Source organism: Nomia melanderi, chromosome 9 (genome assembly GCF_051020985.1).
Source record: "Nomia melanderi isolate GNS246 chromosome 9, iyNomMela1, whole genome shotgun sequence".
In the NCBI taxonomy this organism is placed as follows: Eukaryota; Metazoa; Arthropoda; class Insecta; order Hymenoptera; family Halictidae; genus Nomia; species Nomia melanderi.
In genome coordinates, this window is record NC_135007.1 from 4475402 (window position 1) to 4498224 (window position 22823).

The 22823-nt window shown below is 34.3% G+C and overlaps 4 protein-coding genes across 7 annotated transcripts; 3 read left to right on the forward strand and 1 right to left on the reverse strand.

The window, feature by feature from the left end:
• Positions 1–340: 340 nt before the first annotated feature.
• LOC116431256 (phosphoserine aminotransferase) lies at positions 341–3226 on the forward strand. Its single transcript, XM_076370888.1, has 8 exons — positions 341–861; positions 1360–1490; positions 1564–1676; positions 1778–1939; positions 2014–2108; positions 2186–2355; positions 2487–2747; positions 2853–3226. The coding sequence occupies exons 1-8, from the start codon at positions 796–798 to the stop codon at positions 2962–2964; spliced, it is 1110 nt and encodes a 369-aa protein (XP_076227003.1). The 5' UTR covers positions 341–795; the 3' UTR covers positions 2965–3226.
• On the reverse strand, positions 3190–5084 carry Mesh1 (Metazoan SpoT homolog-1). Its single transcript, XM_076370890.1, has 5 exons — positions 4964–5084; positions 4313–4865; positions 3975–4230; positions 3548–3879; positions 3190–3357 (listed from the first exon to the last, which is right to left on the reverse strand). Exons 3-5 carry the CDS (start codon positions 4171–4173, stop codon positions 3217–3219), a joined length of 672 nt encoding a protein of 223 aa, XP_076227005.1. The 5' UTR covers positions 4174–4230; positions 4313–4865; positions 4964–5084; the 3' UTR covers positions 3190–3216.
• A 48-nt stretch (positions 5085–5132) lies between these two features.
• Positions 5133–13890, forward strand: LOC116431323 (ADP-ribosylarginine hydrolase CG3568-like). Of its 3 annotated transcripts, none has more exons than XM_031986573.2 (9): positions 5133–5499; positions 7408–7680; positions 10231–10494; positions 11308–11477; positions 11611–11682; positions 12153–12439; positions 12867–13028; positions 13106–13213; positions 13292–13890. In XM_031986573.2, exons 1-9 carry the CDS (start codon positions 5368–5370, stop codon positions 13474–13476), a joined length of 1653 nt encoding a protein of 550 aa, XP_031842433.1. In that variant the 5' UTR covers positions 5133–5367; the 3' UTR covers positions 13477–13890. The 3 variants fall into 3 exon arrangements, with proteins under 3 accessions (XP_031842433.1, XP_031842434.1, XP_031842435.1); XM_031986574.2 differs by lacking the exon at positions 5133–5499 and adding an exon at positions 7070–7246; XM_031986575.2 differs by lacking the exon at positions 5133–5499 and adding an exon at positions 7181–7336.
• A 6129-nt stretch (positions 13891–20019) lies between these two features.
• Positions 20020–22191, forward strand: LOC116431325 (zinc finger protein 830). Of its 2 annotated transcripts, XM_076370889.1 has the most exons (5): positions 20020–20046; positions 20553–20841; positions 21076–21562; positions 21654–21823; positions 21897–22191. In XM_076370889.1, exons 2-5 carry the CDS (start codon positions 20738–20740, stop codon positions 22036–22038), a joined length of 903 nt encoding a protein of 300 aa, XP_076227004.1. In that variant the 5' UTR covers positions 20020–20046; positions 20553–20737; the 3' UTR covers positions 22039–22191. The 2 variants fall into 2 exon arrangements, with proteins under 2 accessions (XP_076227004.1, XP_031842438.1); XM_031986578.2 differs by lacking the exon at positions 20020–20046 and having other exon boundaries at positions 20393–20841.
• Positions 22192–22823: the final 632 nt, after the last annotated feature.

Below are 22823 nucleotides of genomic sequence, written 5' to 3' on the forward strand. Positions count from 1 at the left end.
CTCTAAGATAATATTAAAAGGAGGAACATGTGTTTAAGTAGAAAACAATTAAAGAATTTTGATTACTAGAATTATAAACAATTACATTTTATATTTAATCATGAATTTTTATAATTATCAAATCCCACGTGGTGTTGGCATAAGGGAAATCGTTATATTTTATTTATTTCACAAAAACTTTCACGTATATTATAATTTTGGTAAAATTTTAAATTGTAACAAATAAAAGTATTAAAAAATGAAAAATTAATATTAATCTAAACAAAGATTTCAATTTTCGCGGCTTCGTGACAGAAAGAACTTCTGCAAACATCTCGTTGGACGACCAATCGGCAATTCTGGTCGATCAAAACCTGTTCAACAAGTATCGTATATAGATATATCAAGCAAAATAGAATGAAACAACATCCCAAGCGGTCAGTGATTGGTATTCATCATAAGCTAGAGTGATTAACTTCTATCCTTGTTCAGATATATGCTACATAGCGAGCCGGTTACATAAAGAGATTGTAAATAAAATAAAGTTCCAGAGAGAAAGTCAAGCAGACGGTGAACGGTAGTAGATTTTCCTTAGAATAGTCCATGATTAAATAAACCGTTTGGAAATTGAAGTTTTTTAGTGAACACATTGTAGCATATGTATATACAAAGCATCAGTAAACGAGAGAGTAGTAACCGTACGAGATAAATCTAGTCCAAGACATTCACACAGAGATAACGTGATTCGTTGAATCGGAAATCGGTTCCCCTACATTAGCTCAGTCTTCCCGTACCAGACGTCCAGTACGATTCACAATGAGCAAGCAAAGCAACAGCCCTGTGATTAATTTTGGAGCCGGACCGGCCAAGCTTCCGCATGAGGTATCGCGAAACATTTATTTTGTCCACAAAGTTTTATAAAAATAATATGATGTTGAAAACTTTTAATTGATTATAAAAATATATTTAAAATATAGAAATAAAATAATGATATAAAACAGAATATTAAAATAAATATTAAAACATATAAAATTTAAAATATATTAAAGGAATAGTAAATTCACAGAATGAAAACTTAGGATTAGCCAGTTTACTGGCTAGGGGTCAAACTCGTTCATTCGATCGTCTCGTATGCCACTTGACAATAATTAAAAGTAAAGGCCGAAGTAATTAAATATATTCTTTTATAATAAATAAAATGTTTTTTTTTAATTGAGAATTCAATTCATTGTTTTATATTTTCGTTTCAAATTACGGTAAGATTTGTTTAAAAAGTTTGAATATTATATACTTGCTCTATTATATACTTATAACTTGATTAATACTGTCGTATTTTAAAATTTATCGATCCAATCCATTGATAATGATATATATTTTTAGGTAATAAAAAAAGTGCAGGAAGAACTTTTTGCATATAGTGATACTAACATTAGCATTTTGGAATTGAGTCATAGATCAAGTAATTTCAACAATGTTATTGAAGATGCTCAAGCGACGTTACGAGAATTATTGTAAGTCGAAATGATAAAAACAAAAAAAAAAGAAAACATGTAACATTAAAAACATATTATTTTAATTTTTCAGACACATTCCCGATAATTATAAAATCTTATTTATGCAAGGAGGAGGTGTAGGACAATTTGCCGCCATTCCTCTAAACATGATGACTACCGGTACTGCAGACTACATAGTGACTGGTAAAATCTAAGTACATCATACTAAATATCCTCTAATTCATTTCTTTTATTAAAAAATAAAACTGTATCGTTAAGAAGTACTATATCAAACATTCTTTAAGGGTCATGGTCGGCCAAGGCAGCGAAAGAAGCGGGAAAATATGGTAAGGTAAATTTAGTTTTACCAAAAACAACAAAATACGTCGAGATTCCGGATCCATCTACTTGGAACTTGGACCCTAATGCATCATATGTCTATTATTGCGCCAACGAGACGATTCATGGTAAACACATTGTAATAAAATTTAACATAGTACATTAAATCAATAATTTAATCATGGTAAAGTAATTGTTTAAGGAATTGAATTCAATTATATTCCTGAGACAAACGGAGTTCCTCTTGTTGCCGATATGTCATCAAATATCTTAACGAGATCGTTAGATATCTCAAAAGTATGTAACATTTAATGTGATGTCGCTTGAACAAGAGAGGTTCGTCGATAAAAAGATTCTAATAACATATTGCTTAGTTTGCAGTAATATTTGCATGTGCTCAAAAAAATTTTGGGCCGGCTGGTGTAACGGTCGTGATAGTACGATCAGACGTTCTTGGTCATGCCATGAAGGTCTGTCCAACGGTGCTAGATTTCACCGTTATGGCAGCTGATAACTCATTGCACAATACACCGCCAGTATTTCAGTAAGCATCAATAAATATATGTAATAAAATGTGGAATTTTTAGAATGTTTGTACAACATGATATTACACACTCCTTTAAAGTTATCAATATCTCATTTGAGTAATAATAAGAATCAATTTTACTTGATTAGAGTATATACAGTTGGATTGACATTCAAATGGATCAAAGAACATGGAGGTGTTGAAGGGATGGAAAAACTGGCAATAATGAAAAGTCAGAGAATATATGAGATGATTAATGAATCTAAAGGATTCTATTCCTGCCCGGTTAAGTCTGACGTAAGAAGTAGGATGAATGTAGCATTTAGAATAGGCGAAAATGATGAGGTGCTTGAGAAAAAATTCCTTAATGGCGCAAGCACACGCGGAATGCTTCAACTGAAAGGTCACAGGTTAGTATAACTTGTAAAATAGTCTGTGCAATGATCAGTGCCATTAATATTCCAGTTTGAAGTATTAATTAGTTAATGAATTATATTTTTTATTACCAATTACAGATCTGTAGGTGGGATTCGAGTATCTTTGTACAATGCTATTACTATAGAAGAGGTAGATGAACTTATAAAATATATGAAGTTATTCTTCCAAGAGCATTACAATAAAGATTAGGTAAATTTTAGTACAGCATATTAAAAATGTTATTTCAAAATAATTATCTGTACATATGAATTAAGTATATCATATTTTTACAAGCTTTATATGGAATCATTTATATATTTTATATACTTGCTTTTTCATTTGTACAAATGACAGGAAATTTGATATTAATATCAATATTCATTGTATTATTAAGTATAAAATAATATTAAATCATTTACAATTAAAAAAAAGATCTTTTCTAATAAATCTTTAATTCATAAATCAATGGCAATTTGATGGGGCAATTTTTTTACATCCACATATTTCTCTTTCCTTAGCTACCCAATTTGCATATATTAAATCTAATTCTCTTTCTAGATTAAAATTAGTGTTACGACATCCATCTATTACAGCTTTGGACCACTGTAATTAATGTTTGATAGAAATTTGTTTAATAGACTTAACATTTATATTAATTGTTTGAATGTTAAGAGTGATTTTGAAAATTTAATGAAAATATGCCAAACAGTTCAATGCATTATAACATGTGACACTCAAACAGTTAATATAAATATCAATAAATTGACATCTTCTTTTATTTTATACAAATTACCTTAAAATATTCTTTTACCCTTTCTGGTGTCCAATCAATTGGAGTAGATTTTTCAAGATCTCTCAAATTATATAATTTATCTGCTAATTTAACTAACTTAGCTTTGTAACTGCACTTGGGAGCATTTTGTATTTGTAGCCTTTTACGTTCTGCTTTTGGTAAGTTTTTATCATCTGTTACTTCTTTAACAATATTGCACACTTCTATACCAAATTCACTTTCTATTTGTTCGAATGTAGTATCTGTATCTTCTACAGTGTCATGTAAAAGACCTGCCAAAATTACAGCTGGATCATGAATGTTACCTTCTTGAATCAAAATGTTTGCAACACCTAAAGGAGTATTAAATGATTTAAAAATTAGTACCGTATTTTTCTATATTTTATTTTTTATAATTTGTAGTAAAATAAATCAGAAGGTTACAAACCTATAGGATGATTTATATATGGTGTTCCTTCAGCATCTTTCCTTTTTTGATTTTTATGTTTTATTGCTGCAAAATTTACACATTTCATTAAAAGAGTTAATAGTTCTGCATTAGATATTTCTTTGACGCATGATTTACAAGGCCTATTTGTATTTAATACATTATCATTGACAGAGACTTCAGAAGTATTGCCTTCCATGGCTAATTTGCTAAGCACCACCAAAAGACTAATTCATACAACGAAAGGTTTCCTTATCTATTGATAAGGAGATAAGATGTTGATAAGGAGAAAGCAAATAAATTTACATTACTATAAATACATAAATTATATCACTCACGAGATATAGGGTAGACTGGACATGCAATGTAAATTTTTGCCCACCAACGGGAGAGTTACGTCTCGTGGGGTAATTTAGATACCTACTTACTTACTTACCGTGACTCCGTTACCATTCCCGTGTCACTTACAACATTATCAACAGAGTATAAATAAACACAAATAAATAAACAAAAACGAGTTCTTTTTTTCTTTTTTTATCTCAATATTAAATTTTTCTATATACACGTAATTTCTTATAGATATTTATCACGATGCATCGGTATCAAATATCTCTAGGAAAAAGCAATTGTTGTAATAAAATGAAAAATATGTACTGTGAAAATTCTTCGAAACAGGTATACCTTAAAATTACTTTGTATCTTCATTTCTATCTGCTTGCATTTAACAAAAATTTATACACGAAAACAACTGACAGATTGTTCAATAATACCCCACAAATCAGTAATCGTTGCAATAAAATAAAATGTATTTAGTGTAAAAATTCTTTGAAGTACATTCTTGTCTCAAAATTTCCTCAATACCTTCATTTCCATCACTAATATTTAAAATAACTACAATAATAACTACAATTATTAAACTGTACAAAGCATTAAATTTATTGATAAATATAATCGAATGTCTCAGATCTACTCAAACATTAATTTCGTACAATTTTCAACCCGAAGCTCTATCAAAAGACGGCGAAAAATGCCGAAAAGTGCCGAACTTTGAAGAGCGACAGCGAGCATTTGAGAACATCGGCTGGCAGATGCGCGTGTCCTCGGAGCTACGTAAGCAGCGATTGTGACGAACACTGACGAACATCGGCGACAGCGGCCGAAAAGATACTTCTCCGCAGTCTCGATATCGAATATTAGTCATTCAACTCCCAATTTCGAGTGTCAGTCTTTGAAACAAACGTTACATTAGAGAAAGAGGAAAAACCTTACAGTCTCAGAAGGCGTTCTTTAGTCAAATAACGACCAAAAAGCCACAACCAACGAAACAACAGAAAACTACACACAGGCAAACAATACCACTTAGAACATTCACAGCCACACACTGGCGTCTCAAATGCAATCGTGCTCCGGACATCAGACCAGACGAAAAGACAGGAGTGCAGCAAACCCATACACAAAAACTAAAAAAAAATCCACTTCACTATCTAATTCCCTACCATCACTCGTCATACAGACTCCTGACAAAGTAAGTATGAACATACAAACCGATATACCACTCAAAAATAAGTTTGGAATTTTTCAACACTGCTTTGAGGAAGACGCAAGCCCCTTACGCCACACGGAATCCAATCCAATTTTTACTCCAGAAACAGAAACCCTCGCATTTATCCCAAAACCGGAAAACCCCTACCTATCTGGTACATACACCGGAACATAAACTTTGTAAAATGTATGGACTCCTTAGAAAAAACTTATCTCCAAAATTAAGATAATCTTTTACGAAATCGAAGATTTCAAAAAGCTCAAACACATCTGGCCACACATCGGCAAACTGCTTTCAACACGAAATTAACTTCTTTTCATTTTTATTTGTCTTTTTACTTGTACAATAGTTTGTAACAATCGTTGCAAATAAACGATATTAAATTAATCACCTCTAGTGTTCTTAGTTTTACTATAAATGGTCAACTACTAACTAACATATGGTCAATTCCTAGTTTTCTCGTTTTTAAGGATGGTCAACTTTTGACGCAAGTAGTGAATTCTCAAAAATGTCAATAAAATTTGGACAATGTAACTATTTCGAAAAAGTTCACTTTGTCACATAATGTAAGAAGTTCAAACAGCATTTTGTTTAATAAAGGAACAAGCATTTACTATTATTCACGCAGAGAATTTTTTTTAACTGATGAACTATTAGTGCTTTTACCTTAGTACTTTGACATTCTATTGAATTACGCGCGAAGAGTAACTTTATTTTGTAGTTTCGTAAGAAATATAATACAACCATTGAAACTGAATATTATATTAATTGTATCAGTACGTTCAATCTTATTCTCGATTTTCAAAATTCGATTAAGATGAATGAAATAAATTCATTTATTCGTATGAACATGATATTTAGTAAATATTGCGTACAACGAAACAATTCAGGACGAGTAGATCTCTGAGTCAAAGTAAAAACTTTGTAATACCTTTTTTGGCATTAAAAATAGTTACGTTGACAAAGACAGCATTAATCTACCAGAAAAATTAGAAATAAAAATAATTTTTTAACTAAAATTTTCAAGATATTGTTTCCATGTTCATTACTCTCTCTTTCACACGCCCGGGTGCTACTTGAGAGAGTGAGAACAATAGGCATGCTGAAATCGTTATTATTTAAATATGTGAGCGATTGACAATGATTAGTGCATCGTGCATGTTGTATTTTCCATTTGTTTCTCTATGGTTAAAAAATGGAAATGCATCGAAATTTCAATCAATAAAGTAAACGAAATCAATAAAGTTCGAATAAATGTTCATTAGATGAACATATTCCAGTTACTGTATGCAATGTTTGTAATAGATAATTCATGGAATACATATGCATGTATACTTTTCCTTATTCCGTTACTCAGTAGAATATGAATATTAGCACATTAGAATATTTTTATCCTCCATTGCATTTCGAAATAAAATGAATAACAGTAAAATATCAATTTTAATGAATCGTTGACACGAAATAAAATATTTTTACAAAGATCGCTAGGGACAGAGATACAATACATACATATTGTTTGTCTTTTCCGAGTGTAACAGCGGCCAAAGGTTTAAAAGTATACATGTGCAAAGGGAAACGGTTATTCGGGGTGCTCAGCCCGGTACTAGTTTGCCGGCTCAGTTTTGACACGCTTTCTTATTGACTGAGTCGCTCAACAAAGAACGTAAAGAATACGGAATGCGATAAAGTGAGATGTGCGAACATGCAACTCTCCAGACTCCACAACAACGTAATTTTTAGAGCCGACAACACTGTTAAAATTGTTCTCTCAAACACAATTTTCTTGTTGCTTTTTTGACGGTGTTAGCATTTCAGAACAGTAGGCAGAAAAATACATTGTATGCACAGTTTGTACATATATATCTTAAACCTGTGCTTTTGGTTTTGTAGAATCGTTCACAAATGGAGGACGTTAGGCAGCAAGCGTTGCTGAAGAAGGCACCGAATATATCCTGGAAGAACACGTTAGGCACACCGAACGGCGTGCCTATTGACGAGGACACGAAGGAACTGCTTAAGAAATGCCTGGATGTTTCTGCACCGCCGCCCACGACCCTGGAACAGATCATCCAACAAAGCGAGGCTTTCCCTATAAATTTCCCGATTCAGACGACTAGGTGCTCCACTTTAAGGGATAGAGGAATTGCCACGGATATACTCGAGGTTTGACCTTTATTATTGATCAATCACTTTTTCTTGTTTTCGTTTTTACGATTGCCAGTTGAGCAGAGGCCGTCGTGTTGGATTTTTTCTTCAGTTATTTTTCTATTTCTGTTCTTCTTTCATTTACACTTCCATTTGGTTTTTAATAAGTTGCATTTGAAATAGATTTAACTCTTAACGGACCAGAAGTACAATATTTTAAGTTTACTTACCGCCAATAAATACCGTAGCATAAATAATAAGCGGAAACAAATTCTCAGAAGTGACCTAGCAGAATACTTAATGTATTAATTGTAAATATTATAAAAATAACAGTGATAAAAATAATAAAACGATTTTTATCGTCATATATGCGGCATTGGACCCAGTAAGTAAAAGTGTTTCGTGGTTCGTTAAGTGATCCGTTAAGAGTTAATAGTACTTTTTGCGAAATGAAAAAAATTTTAATACTGTTTTTTAATATTAAAAAATATAAAATTATTAAAAATAAAACCTATTGTCATTCTGAATGAAAAAATACTAACTAGCTAACGAAGTTTGTTACTGTTAACTTACAGTACAACTCTCACGTCCTGAGTCAATTCTAAAAACTATAAAGCCACAGGAGCAAGGTGTCTCTTTCACTCAGATCGATGTTTAGTCGATTACAGCTGACAGAAAACAACACGTTACGCAACTTAGTCATGACTCATAGAAACAAACGGTCGTAGCTCCTTTAGTATTACAGTTGATGTTGACAATTCGCCTTCCACGCCAGCTGTCGAGAAAAAAGGAAAGCGATGTCTACGTTACCCGTCATTTGCTCGTTGTGCAACACTCCATCTAACGGGTTCTTTGGCGTACCCTCTTTTAATCCTCAATGTAATAATACATAAGTTGGTATTCATGTGTTCCTTGTTTATTATTTAGTGGTAATATTGTATTAACATTTCTAGAAAAGTGTCAATTTTTCAAAACACTATTGCTGTATAAAAATGTTTCCATGTTTTAAATTAAAATTGTCTACTGTTCGCCTGAGAAGTGTTGTCGCATGATCTTCATGGTAATAAGTCAGGGAGGCAAAGGGACTCTTCCACTCACAATGTTCGGACCGCCTCAGCTTTCGACACATAGTCGTTATTGTAACGATAGAGATCAAAATTCATAGTGCCGCCAGCCTTAATCTCTATCGTCACATTTCATTCAGACATAAAAGTTTTTTTCGAAGAGCAAAATCTAGAATGTGCAAACTTAAATGATGAAACTTGATTTGAAATTTAAAAAACAAGACAATAATTGAAATGATCAGTAACATTAATGCACACAAAACAAGATAAATAATAAGGTAATAAAGTAGAATTTAATCTGTATTTTTTTATGGCTATTTCCAATTAATAAATATTACTAATAAAATATCGCGTTGGTGTAATACCCCCCCCCCCCCCCCCCCTCCCCCGTCACTTATTAGTTATACAAGACAAGTTTGAATGTGTTAAATGTCAATACTATAATAAGTAAATAGATCGCGACACATTTTTAAGAAAAAAAGTCGATCGTATATATACCTAAGTTGGCCACCCCTGCTAGAACAACAGTTGATGTTATTGGCCGAGCCGTGTGATGAAAGCAGATGGAACAAAATGCGACCGCGTGAGATGTAACAAACATTGACGTCTAATTTCGTTTCTATGCAACGGTAGCTTTTTAAGTTTATTAAATCCTGGAGATGCGGAAGCTCTGCTATGTTTCCCGGAAGGACCGAGGTGAAGCGTGCAACTGACTCCCCTTGCTCCTGTGACCTTTTTCTTGCCATAGATAACATAAATTTTTTAGTCTTATGCTGAAATATATAAGTATCTATTTTTATTTTAATTTTAATAAATATACAGGGTGTCATGTAACTGGTGATACAACCGGATAAAGACTGATTCTATGTCAAAAAACAAGTCGAAAATATAGAATAAAATTTGTTTATACGAGTCTCGTTATTGGATTTCACTGTAAATCATTGTCTCGATTGAAGTTTGTGTTGATAGAGACTTCCAGCATCATAAAAATGTTTATCTTACTTACTATCCTTACTATCCTTACTATTCCACAGTAAGCCTTTCAAGTCTTATAACATTACCCACAAGCTAAAAGTGCATAGGGACAAGGGGAATAGGCACATGCTCTACTTATTATAGCGTTTCATACATTAAAACAATAGAATGGGTTAGGAAACGTTCATAAAAACTTAATTAAAACAGCAGAATTAGGTATTCGACAGAATGGACAATAATTTCCATATTAATGGTTACTGTAACATCCTGTTTCATTGTGTATTTTCAATTAATAAGTGCAGTATTTTCGTGACGTTGGTAATCATTATCAACATAAAGGTCGATTTTCTCGAAAACAAAGCCTCATATGAAAAAATTGTATTCGATATTTTCAACTTATTTTTTTAACATAGTATCAACCCCTGTCCGGTTGTACCGTCAGTTACACGATATTCTGTATATTAAAAATGTGTATAAATACAAATTTCATATTGCAATACGTTTTTACTTTTTCTCACATTTATCGCAGATGAACGCGAATTCGGTTTATCCGCTGATACACGAGGCGATGCTGCCGTTGCTCGCACGATGGCTGAAACACAAACAATTGTATGGAAGCGTTATAGAAAAGGCGTTGTACAAGGATATGGGATTGATAGAGTTTATCCACCGTTTACTGGAAAAGCGAGCGGTGCATTTCTATGGGCCCAAAGATCGGTGGAAACTCATCGATGGAAAGACTAGCTTCAATAGATGGGAAACCATTGGTACCGATGACGAGAAGGAACCCTTGGTTAGTACTTTGTTCTCATGTATAAAGGAGCCCATACAGGCTGCAACATGCGAGGATGCAAATGGCGCTTCCTAGGTCTGGCATTAGAGTCAGACCCTCTCACACGTTGAAACAAGCTATGACTCCTAGGTTTCATGACTCTAACTGCATCGAGCCTCCTATGGGCCAGTTCCCCTCTACAGCACTATTTGGCTTCTACAGCGCCATTTTAGCTTTTCAACTTGAGAGTTAGTCGATCAACTTGTTGCATTCCTCTCAGCTTGTTGTGTGACACAAAAGTTTAAACAAGGAATTCAAAATGCCCGGTAAACTTCCGTTACTCGTATTGTTAGCTTTACTAGTTTACAAAAATGTAGTAGTTTAGTAGTTATTTAGTTTAAAAAAATTCTAGAACCATAAAGTTCTGTGCTGTAGGCATTTTATGGAAAAGGAGAAAAGGGAAACAAAAGAGTGCGCGTAGTCGATCGGGCAAAGATCGCTCCCCTACGTTGACACTCCAGCGCAAGGACAGGCCATAAATTGAGGCCTGCGTAGAAGAGTAAAATTGTTGCAGCCCTAACGGAAAATGTAGTGGAAGGGGCCTGCTGTTTTAACGCGAGGACCAAGACTTTTTCCTCGACTCGAGGAGTCGCTGAATTGCGGCCCTCGCGAACGGACGTCTAAAACTGCGTTCCCGCATTTCCGAGTCTCAATAAGTTGAATATATTGCAGAACATTTTAATAATCTTAGAGTGTTAATTTTAAAGAAAAGCTAATTTCAATTTAATAACTGAAAGATTAATCATGAACTGAAATGATTTTTGCTATCAACAGGTCCTAACGAAATGCTTGTCCTACGACGAGGTCAAGTTGTCCGCGATGATGACAATGTCCTCTTATACCGAGTTCATAAACGACGGCTCACGAAAGAACAAAGGTGTCGTGAGCACCAATCCAGACTCCATTCAGCCGCGAGGAGTCATTATAGGTGTCGTGGGATCAAGGTTTCGCTTTGTTTATTTAACGCTTCCCGTTTACAAAAAAAAACAACTCTGCCGAATTATCAATTACCAACCATTAAATTGTATCCTTGCCACATGGGAATATTCAACTCACATTCCATCATATTCTTCGCAGATTTAAACGACAACACGTCATGGAGTACCAAGACATTCTTATTACACCTACACAAAACACTGTGGATAACGGGTGAGCCGAGTTTCACGAACATATGTTATTTAAACAACGAATACACCGTAATAACGTTTATTAACTCGTTGAACGTTGTGTCGACCACTGATACCGAATGTCATAGCTTTCAATAGAATATTGGAAGTCGCTATTGTCCGGTTGTATTTTTAAATTTGCTTTACTATTTAATAGATTATATTTTAAAATTTGCCATAAAATATGAAATATAAAAATTTATATATTAGTACGTTACTTTCATCCAGACATTGTTAGAAGTTATGGTGTGTTCATTGCTATCGCAAGTTTCTTTTCGATTTGTATTAGTCATATTTAAAAATATTTTATTTATTACAATAATATAAAGGATCCAGATAATATAAACGTAATTAGATTAACACTCATATGTATTAAAAAAAAATTTTATTATTATTTGTTTATGTTTATTTGGTTGCATAACTTGTTATGCAAGTTCTATGGTACCTTTGTAGTTACGGACCTTCCAACTCGAGTAGTTCAGCGGAGCAACGAGGATTGCGTATGTTATGGGCAAAATTTTACGGTGAAGATTATCACCCGCTTTACGACGAAGCCGTGAACCGCGCGAAGGCAAAGGATAATAAGAGATATCTCTCGTTGCCTAGTCAGACTATCTTCGATATCGAGAACTACATGAAAAGAACCCTTGTCACCGTGGAGATTATTCTACTTGAAGCGAATACACGCGCCGAAAAACAGAACACGACTGCCTTTATACATGTTGTAGGATTTGGTCTTGGTTAGTAACGAATTTTTTTTTTAATTTGCTACTTTAATCTTTAATCAAATTTTGAAGATTTATGTTTGTAACAGAATTTGATTTTATTTTTTAAAGACCTAAAAACACATGGAAATTTTTTTTAAACAAATAACGAAAGTTTTCGTTGCCAGTAATTTAACAAAAAATAATTAACTTTACAATAAAATTAAAATACCTGAGGTTCTAATATTAACCAACAAAATTTCTCAGAACATGTTTCTCCAAATGCATTTAATTTTGAGATGGCATGGTTCTTTTAACCCACTTCTAACTATAAATTAAATAGATTACATTTACAACCATCAAGAAGAGTATTAAACGAAAGCATAATACACTCTAGAGAAACAGAACTTTCTAATGAAACGCACGGCACGTACCAGCCCAGTGACCGGAATTCAATTTTCAGGTGTCTGGAGCATAATGAAGGACCAAGAGATATACTTCTTAAAAACCTTCGAGATCGCGATCAAGAAGATGAACAAGAAGCTGAAATACGTCTCGGACATAGTGTTCTCGTATTTCACCCAACAGAAATGCGGCGACGTTGGGAACGGCGGCTATCTCGGAGGTTCACTAACGATTTCAATTGTACCGTCTCGATGAGAAACTGAGATGGTCGCAAAATGACCCGTAATCTTGTTGCAGATATAAAGATACATTTCGCCCGTAGAGAGCCGCACATCCGGTTCAGAGGGACGGACGCAGACAAGCTTCTAGTGGTGACGTACGCGTGGGACGGTAACGCGCTGCCAGGTTTGTCGATTACGCTTCAGTTGCTCGGTTCGCATCCCGCGATTTCCACTGGTAATCTCTGAACGAATCTTTCTGCAGGGAATGAATTCTGGAAAGGATCGCTTGCGACGAGCGGTGACCCCGCCGCGGCGTGCAGCACCCAAGTGGCTGAGCTACATACGTCCAGAATTAATCCCCGAGCTTGCGGCGCCAGCTTGCACGTGGCCTCGACTGAACATGGTATTTTACACATATCGGATTACGCGAAACTCCACCTCGCTTAAGTGATCGTTTCATTTTATTGTCTATGGAAGATCGTAAACTGAACGTGCGCCATTTTTAACCGTTTGGCATACAATGATATCCATAAGGATTTCTAGCTTGGTCTAATAAAAGTCATTTTTAATTTGTTGCGCGTAGGTACACGTGAAACATTGATGATTACAAAATAATTGTAATTTTATATGTTAAAATTTATGGGTTATAATACGTGAGGTTGGACGTGGTTTTACTAATTTATAAAAGCTTTATTAGTTTATTCTTCTTCTGAACACGTAGTCACGTACACGCACATACACACGCGCGCGCGCGCGCACACACGTACCAGATGCATTAATATTTCTTAACACCCCAACCCTCAATGCATACTATGCATCGATAACTGAAAACAAAATAAAATTTCTTTATTTTCCTTTAAATGCATTACAATTCATTCTACTTCTTTTAACCCTATCCCTTTACAGGAGAACACATGCTTCAACTTTCACAACGGTTTAGTTAACACATCTGTTACTATTTTCTCTGTTAGTATGTATTTCAATTCAAATGCATTATTTTTTATTGCATCTCTTATAAAATGATACCTGAGATCAATGTGTTTCGATCGCGCATGAAATACTACATCTCACGTGAGTAAATTCGCACTTTGATTATCATTAAACATTTTAATATCTACATTTAATCCAAGTTCTTTAAGGAAGTTCTTCATATGTATAGCTTCTTCGGTTGTTGTCGCTACTGACATATACTTAACTTCTGCTGATGACATCGTTAGTCTTTTGTTTCTGAAATTTCCACGAAATCGTGGCATTGCACATAACACGATTGCACATAAAAAAAGGAAGTACTTCATATGTATAGCTTCTTCGGATGTTTTCGCTACTGACATATACTCAGCTTCTGCTGATGACATCGTTACAGTCTTTTGTTTCTGAAATTTCCATGAAATCGTGGCATTGCACATGATAAAACATATACGATATAGGATTTTCTGTTTGTTGCATCAGATCCTCAATCTGCATCAGCGTACCCATTTATTTCAAAGTTTCCTCTTTTACAAGTTAAACCTAAGTTAATTGTTTGTTTTAGGTATCGCAAAATCTTTTTTGCCCCAATTCAATGAGCTTTGTTGTATGCTGATGTAAATTGAGTCAAGTATGCTACTCTGTTCATTATATCTGATCTTGACACTACAGATAAATATATCAATATGCCAATTTAGTCAGGGTCTAGTTTTATCGATTTTAAAGAAATAAATCTTCAATTTTGTCAATTATATTTATCGTGTTTGAACTTATTTTAATTATAACAACCTCAACAAATCACTAGTATTACGTCTGAGAAAGTGAGATTGAAATTAATGAAACTGATATTTTCTTTATAGCATGTTGACGCATGCGGCATCGCTTTGAAGTCCCGCGTCTCCAGCCTCGATGCTCGACAGACTGTGTCTATCCCGCTTCCGCTCACTATATCGATTCTCTGCCTCTGTCAGACTGTGCTTGAGTCAATTTCACGTTCGCGGCATTCCTTTAAAGCGACGGGTCTCGACCGTCGATACTCGGCATACTGTATCTATCTCGCTTCTTCTCATTACAGTGATGCTCAGTTAAATTTAAAAATTTCAGGACCAAGCATTAAAGTTCTCGAGAGCAGGATTGTCTTTTGCTCCCGAAATTGACTCAAACACAGCCTGGCAAAGGCAGAGAATCAATATATAGTGATACTCCCTTAAATTTTTAAGGAATTTCCACGGTTAAATTTTACGGAATCGTCCCCACTCTTGCCCATTACTTCAAGCACAGTGTAACGTGATCCCAGTAGACAGGGACGGAAAGTGAATACAATGATAGGAAGAGAGACGGACACAGGCCAAAGAGACGCCGCACGCTTCAAGTATAACACGCAATGGAGATCTTCTCATTAAAATGAGTCCAAACACGACGTAAATCGGACTAATTTTATCGATTTGGGGGAAATGAACCTTTTAATCTCGTTAATTACATTAAGTCGGTAAAATTAGTCCGATTTACATTGTGTTTGAACTCATTTTGATCAGAAAAATTTCAGCAATCCATCGGTACTACATTTGAGAAGGTTTGGTTAAAGGTACAGCAATTGAAATTTTCGTCATTGCATGTTCATATTTGACACATACGGCATCACTTTGAAGTTATGCGTCTCGACTCTCGATGTTTGACGAACTATATCTATCCCACTTCTATTCACTATATCGATTCTCTGCCTTTGTCAAGCTGTGCTCGAGTCGATTTAGGGAGCAAAAAGCTTTCCTCCTCGCAAGAATTTTAATGCTGGAGTCCGACATTTTTTTAATTTAAGCGAGGATCGTTGTAGTGGGCGGAAGCGAGATAAACAGTCTCTCGAGCATCGAGGGTCGAGATGCAGGACTTCAAAGCGATGCCGCACGCGTCAAATATAAACATGTAATGATGAAAATTTCAATTGCAATAATTTTAACCTTCTCAAATGTAATACCGATGGGTTGTTGAAGTTTTTCTGGTTAAAATGAATTCAAACACGATGTAAATCGGACTAATTTTACTGACTTAAAGTAATGAAATATGGCGATTGCTTCGAATTAAAACTTTACACAATGATGAACTTCAATAATCACTAATTTCATTTTCATTGCACTAAATCTCCGCACTAATTATTAATAATTATTCTATTCACTTAGTTTTGTCCTTGCTCATAAAAGTCTTTCAAAATATGTGCGCGCATTTGCACGGAGAGGTCGAATTTTTTTGACCAATCAACAATTAAGCTAAGAGCTTTCTCTATTGTTATTTCTTTTTTCTCTTCGTCTTTCTGTTCGGTTTCTTTTTCGTCTCCATCTTCGTTTTCCTCTGCGTCTTCATCTTCCCTTTCATCTGGATCTATGTTCAATGGTCTCCTTTCTTCCTCATCACAAGATTCCATCCACTCTTCGATTTCTTTTGCATTAACTGTTGAGCTGGTATAATCTTTTAACATTTGTACAATTGAAGGAGTTTCCGAATCATTTGTTTCTTCTCCTTCTTCTTCTTCCTCTTCCATTGTCTTTCCTTTTAATCCTTTAAGAATTTTTCTCCATGAATTTCGAACGTTCTGCGCTGTGACTTCCTGCCAGCATGTATCTAAAGTAGCTATACAATCTTTTATGTTATAATCTTTGTAAAATTTATTTATTTCTCCAGAACATTGTAGAACTTTCTTAATTAAACTGTGTCGGAAACGTAATTTAATTTTCGCTATTATACCTTGATCCATTGGTTGTAAGATGGGTGCAATATTTGGAGGTAAGTACATTATTTCAAAATTGCCGTCTTTTAAATTCTCTGCTGGTAAAATATGACTGCTACAATTTTCGAGCAATAAAATCACCTTTCCGCCTACATCACCATTCTCCAATCGACGCTGTTGCACCTGTGGTTTAAAATAATTTTCGTACCAGTCTTCAAAGGTGCTCTTGTCGATCCCTGCACTTCGTTGCATCTTGTACACTACGGATAGGGTTCCCTCGTGTTTTAATGCTCTTGGTCGTAAAAATTTGTGTATAAATAATGGAGGAAGTTTGTGCGTGCCCGTTGCATTTGCACAAAATCCTACCGTCACACGATCTTTCTTCAGTTTACCATCACTTACTTTCTCTATGGTACAGGATGCCAATGTTTTTCTTGGAAGACTTTTCCACATTAACCTTGTTTCATCCATATTGTACAAATTGTTAAGGGTTATATCATTTTCTTTTAAATATTTCGCAAATGTTATTACAAAATTTTCTGCTTCCTCTAATTTTGGATCTACGCTTTCATTGGCAACTTGAACAAAATAAATCCCATGACGTTTTTTAAAGCGCCATATCCATCCTCGGCTGCATTCAAAGGTCGATGGGCCACCGAACGTTGAACGCTGTAACTCCGACGCTTTTTCTTGCAAAATTTTATCATTTATGATATTTCCGAGTGCTTTCTGTTCGATAAACCATAGATACAACTTATCGTCTAGTTCATGCAGTGTACTATCCTTTATTTTCATTTGATTCACTCTTAGTGGATGTTTTCTTTCAAGCTGTTGCCGAAATTTAACTGCGTGTCTTTTTATATAATAAATTGTTTGAGCTGTAACCCCAAATTCATTTGCTAAATGCTTCACAGGTACACCTTCTTCTACTTTTTCTAATATTTCCAGCCGCTGTGATATTGTCAAATGGTTATATTTTTTTCTATTTACAGTTTCCATTGCGTATAATTAAATTGATTATATATAATCACTTAATCGCTAATATGTACAACGTTCACGCAAATTTACAGTTAAGTTCACACACACGGTAAAAAATCACAAACACAATTGCACACTGGTCAACTATATAATATAAAACTATATTCGGTTTTTTCAAACACAACGTTTTAAATAGTGTGTAAGAAACTCTCGCTCGATAATGCTGCGAGATTCTGCTCGCACAACGGTCGTTGCAGGAATGCTTGCAGTGATGCTCAGTTAAATTTTAACGAACCATCCCCACTGTTCCCCTACCACTCACTGTCCCGAACCACGCTGCAGTGTAACCTGATCTTAGTAGACAAGGAAAACAAATGAATACAATGGACGAAAGGGAAACAGCACACTCAATAAGGTGCCGCAACAAAAACAGCAATTGTGCAATGATGAAAATTTTAGTTTCAATAATTTCAGTCTTACCTTTTCAAATATAATACCAATGGCTTATTGAAATTTTTCTTATTAATATGAGTCCACACACGACGTAAATCGGTTTAATTTGATCGATTTAAGGAAAATGAACCTTTAATTTTGTTAATTACATTTAGTCGGTAAAACTAGTCCGATTTACATCGTGTTTGGACTTATTTTAATTATAACAATCTCGACAATTTGCTAGTATTGCGTTTGAGAAAGTAAAATTGAAATTAATGAAATTGATATTTTCTTTATTGCATGTTTATATGTGAAGTATGTATTATCCCTTTAAAATGTCGGGTCTCGACCGTCAATGCTGGGCATACTGTATTTATCTTGCTTCTTCTCATTGTATCCATTTTCCGACTTTGTTAAGTTGCGTTCATGCCAATCCGTGGAAAATGAATGCTACCCTATTCGCGAGAATTCTAACACTAGGTCCTGAAATTTTAAAATTTAACCGAGCACCACTGCACTTATAACGTTGCACTAACCTCGTTGCAAACCCGCTTAATAAACGAAACAATAAAAAGACACATAACAGAAAAGTGGGCTGTGTAAACACGTTTAACTATGTTTGTCCTACAAAGCGAATTCGATATATCGCACCGCATGTATGTATAGTCAATGTCGGTCGTACTGTGGAATAGAGAAACTAGAAAAAAAAGAATAATATGAAACAAATATTGTATAGGTGAGAGCTCTCCTCTTGTTCGGTATAAATATAAGACCCAAAAAAAAAATGAAATCGTATTATATACGTGCATATATAATGCATATACATATATTATTTATTCTATATACTGACCGTTTTTGGCGTTAGACACGCGAATCGCATCGGAAATGACAACTTTCTCAGTAAAGAATACCTTTAGGTGGCTACCGCAAATGAACACCTCAAGGTTCCGCTACGACGCACATCACTACCCGTCAGGATCAGCAGAAGCGAGATGACGAAGTACACGGTTGCCAGGTGGTTGACATTTGTCAAGAACTCGTTCCCGTTACACCGTATGAACCCGGAAAGAAAGCCATCGACGTCGTCGGCGACGGACACGCAATGCGTAGACGTTAAAATCACGTCGCCCGGGTAGAGGCCGATGAGGAAGTTTTCGTCGGTGCCGACGACCAAGGTCGACGGGGATGCTGCGCAAGAAACAGGTGAGGGGCGCGATCGATGCTCGAATATTATACAATGGAACCTCAATTGTCTGATTTAACACTAAACGTAACGGTACTTTGTGTATACCTATTCCTACCTTAACCAGTCAAATAACTGATTACAAAAAAAAGGTAAACAAATTAGTTGATACATTTTTCTTACTAGGAATAAAAACCAAAAAAAATATAAAAATTGAAAAACTGATTGATTGGACATTATAGGAACTAATATAAAGTTAAATGTACAAAAGAAAACACAAAAAGGTCGCGGTATGTTTAGTGTTAACCAGTTAACTTATGTTTGACGAGTATATCCGTCATCTTAATACTTAGCCAAGAGAATTGAAAAATTTCCCACTTTTCCCTTTCCAACACATTGTTTTCTATTTCGTTTATTTTTTCTTTTGTTTATTACGCCTAATAGATTAATTATATCACTATAAAAGAATTTTTTACGGAAAAATGTAGAGTTAGATGAAACGAACTAAACAAACGAAGATTGCTTCATATTTACCAATTTTTAACTTCTTTCATTGAATATCTATGTATTATGTTAATGTAAAACCAAGTAATGTTTATTTATAAATAAGTGAATAAGTATATATATACATAAGTGTTTAACATGTTAAGTCCGGCGCCGAGTTTGCTATCCTTTTCGTTCTGGAGGCAGCGAGCACTTGGCAGTGAGCGCTCAACGGGTATTTGGGATAGAGAATGTAAGTAAACAGAAGATAACACGCATGATGTGGGCATGGTTTTGTTTCACCTTTTCACCTTCCGTTTCGACTGTGAGAATGATGCAACAAATGCACAAGTGTACAAATAATAAACAGAAGATAATGGGATGCAGACCGGCTCAGCGTGAACGAAAAGTTTACTGCCTGTGTCCAGGAACCAACGCCGCGCTCAACGTGTTAATGGAATAATGAATGACTCACTCATATTTTGATTTTTGTTACCATCTAGTTTTTGAATTTTTACGACCTTAAGAGGCATGCTGATTGAGGAAGCGAATCGCTTGCACGTTTTCGTTACCAGTCTTGATGAATTCTGTACAAACCTGACTCTCCAGACTCGATACAACTTAATTTTTAGCGCCGACAACACTGTAAAAATTAGCTTCCCAAGCAGACACTTTTCATGTTGCAGTCTTATATAGTTTAGTAGTTGATCATTCGATTCAGGTAGAGTTCGCTAATGTATGGGGGTATTTTTTTTACAGTGTCGGTATTTCAGAACAGTACACAGAAAAATATTTTGTTGCACAGTCTGTACATCTTAAGATTGTGTTATAATGACGTTAGTTCTAAAGTTTGAAGATAGAGGATACTAACATTGAATTGAACAGTTCATTCAAAACATAACCTAAGTGCATTTGTGATTTGAGAATACAATTTAAGACCTGAAATGTCACTTAAACGAAAATTAACGCAAGATGATTTGCGTAAAGCAATGAGTGAACATAAAAAGAAATTAGGTGTTGTTAAAAAAATTGAATCACCGTTAGCAAAATATCCTTTTTATTAAAGTATAGTATTCTTTTAGGTTAAGATTTATATCTTTCTTTATGTCAGATTGGAAAGTTTCAAAACATATTTAATAGTTGCTGCTAAATATTTCATACATTTTTCTGCTCCTTAGATTAATAATTAAAAAGTATTCTATATATCTAAAATATGGAAGTGTATTAAATGTAAATTTCAATTATACATGTAATGTAATAGATCCTTAACCATGGTAAACACATATACAGATGCAGGACAGCTAATGTGTATTTTATGTAAAACTGTTGTACGAAATGAAACAGCCTGGCCAGTTCACTTAAATTCAAAAACTCATAAAGAAAATATAGAATTAGCAAAAAAAACCAAATTAGAAACAACAACCTCGAAGTCTCCAACACATACATTTAAAAGGCCTACATCTCCTTCCGAAGAATCTTCAACAAATAAAAAAGTAAAAGGGATATTGAAGAATCCTTTGCCTCAGTCGACACAAGTGACATCAAGTTTACCATTAGACTTCTTCGATAATTATAAACAAACGAATGGTTTTATGTCTCAGAATGCATCTGTGACAACATGTAAGTTAGAGAACAATAAAGACTTTGTGAATGATACAGATATAAAAAATGTGGAAATAGAAGAAGAAAAGGAGATAGATAGAAACAAAGATACAAATCAAACTGTTTTACCAGAAGGATTCTTTGATGATCCAGTTTTAGATGCCAAAGTAAGCATATTGTAAAATATGTAACGATAAATGATAAGTTGATGTAAAACATATATGTGTATACTTACTTTATATGGGATTGGGGTTTTAGGTCCGCAATGTTGAATATAAAAATCCAATAGAAGAAGAATGGGAAAAGTTTCAAAAAGAAATTAAAGAAGAGACAGCACAGTCAGCACAGATCATTGCAGATGATCAGGAGGAAGCAACTACAGAAAGACAATTAGATGAGATAGAAGAACAAATACGGCATTGGTCTAGGTAATTAACAATGAACTCAAGTTTAACATAACATTGATCGATATTAATAACAAACAATTCATAATGTTTATAGGGTAATGGATCTTGTAAAACGTAAGGAACAAGTACAAGCTACTGACAGGAAGCAGAAGAATACAGACGAGGATGTTTCCAGTGGAGATGAGGCTGACTTTGACGAATTTCTCGATTGGAGAGCCAAGAATTCTTACAAATGAACTCAGTTTTTATCATGTACTATATTTACAGACTGTAAATATTTAAAAACATACTATCTTTAAAAGTATTTTACATTAGAGTGTTATAATGATTTATCTTTCTCATAGAATTCTGAGTATTGTTTGTATAAAATGAAAAAACAAAAAAAATAATGACTGATAATTTATTTTATTTTCTCCCTTCTCTTCCTTCAAACCCTTTCCTCCCCTACATTAGTACAGGAACATTAAACAACTGGATTGTACAGTGTATTAAGAGTTTATTAAAATGAATTCAAAGAGTTAGAATATAATTAAGTTTCAAATACAATCGTAATGGATCATTAATTATCCGTTATAAGCTATAATATGAAATGTATAATATAAAGGTTACAAGGTAGGCTAAGCCGCTAATAAAATAGTGTGGGTAGTATATTGCCAAAAATTCAATGATATTAATAATATATAAAGTGTATATATATATGTATGTATATATATATATCCACTTTTGTTACATACCGGACACTTTATAAAATATTGAAAATTGAAAAAATGAGAGACTCGCATCCGTTTATCCATACCCATCCACGCCATTACCTAGGAAACTCTAATCGCTGCATGGTATTCTCGCATTAACTTCGCCTAAATGTTGTCTCGATACATTGTAATCTTTGAAAAGTATATATTTCCGTAGACTCCAAGTTTGCTGACTAAAAATCGTATCATTATAATAGATATATGTATATGTATATTCTTAAAAGTTATATCAACGTAGCGCGTAATTGATAGAGCTTAATTTTACCTTA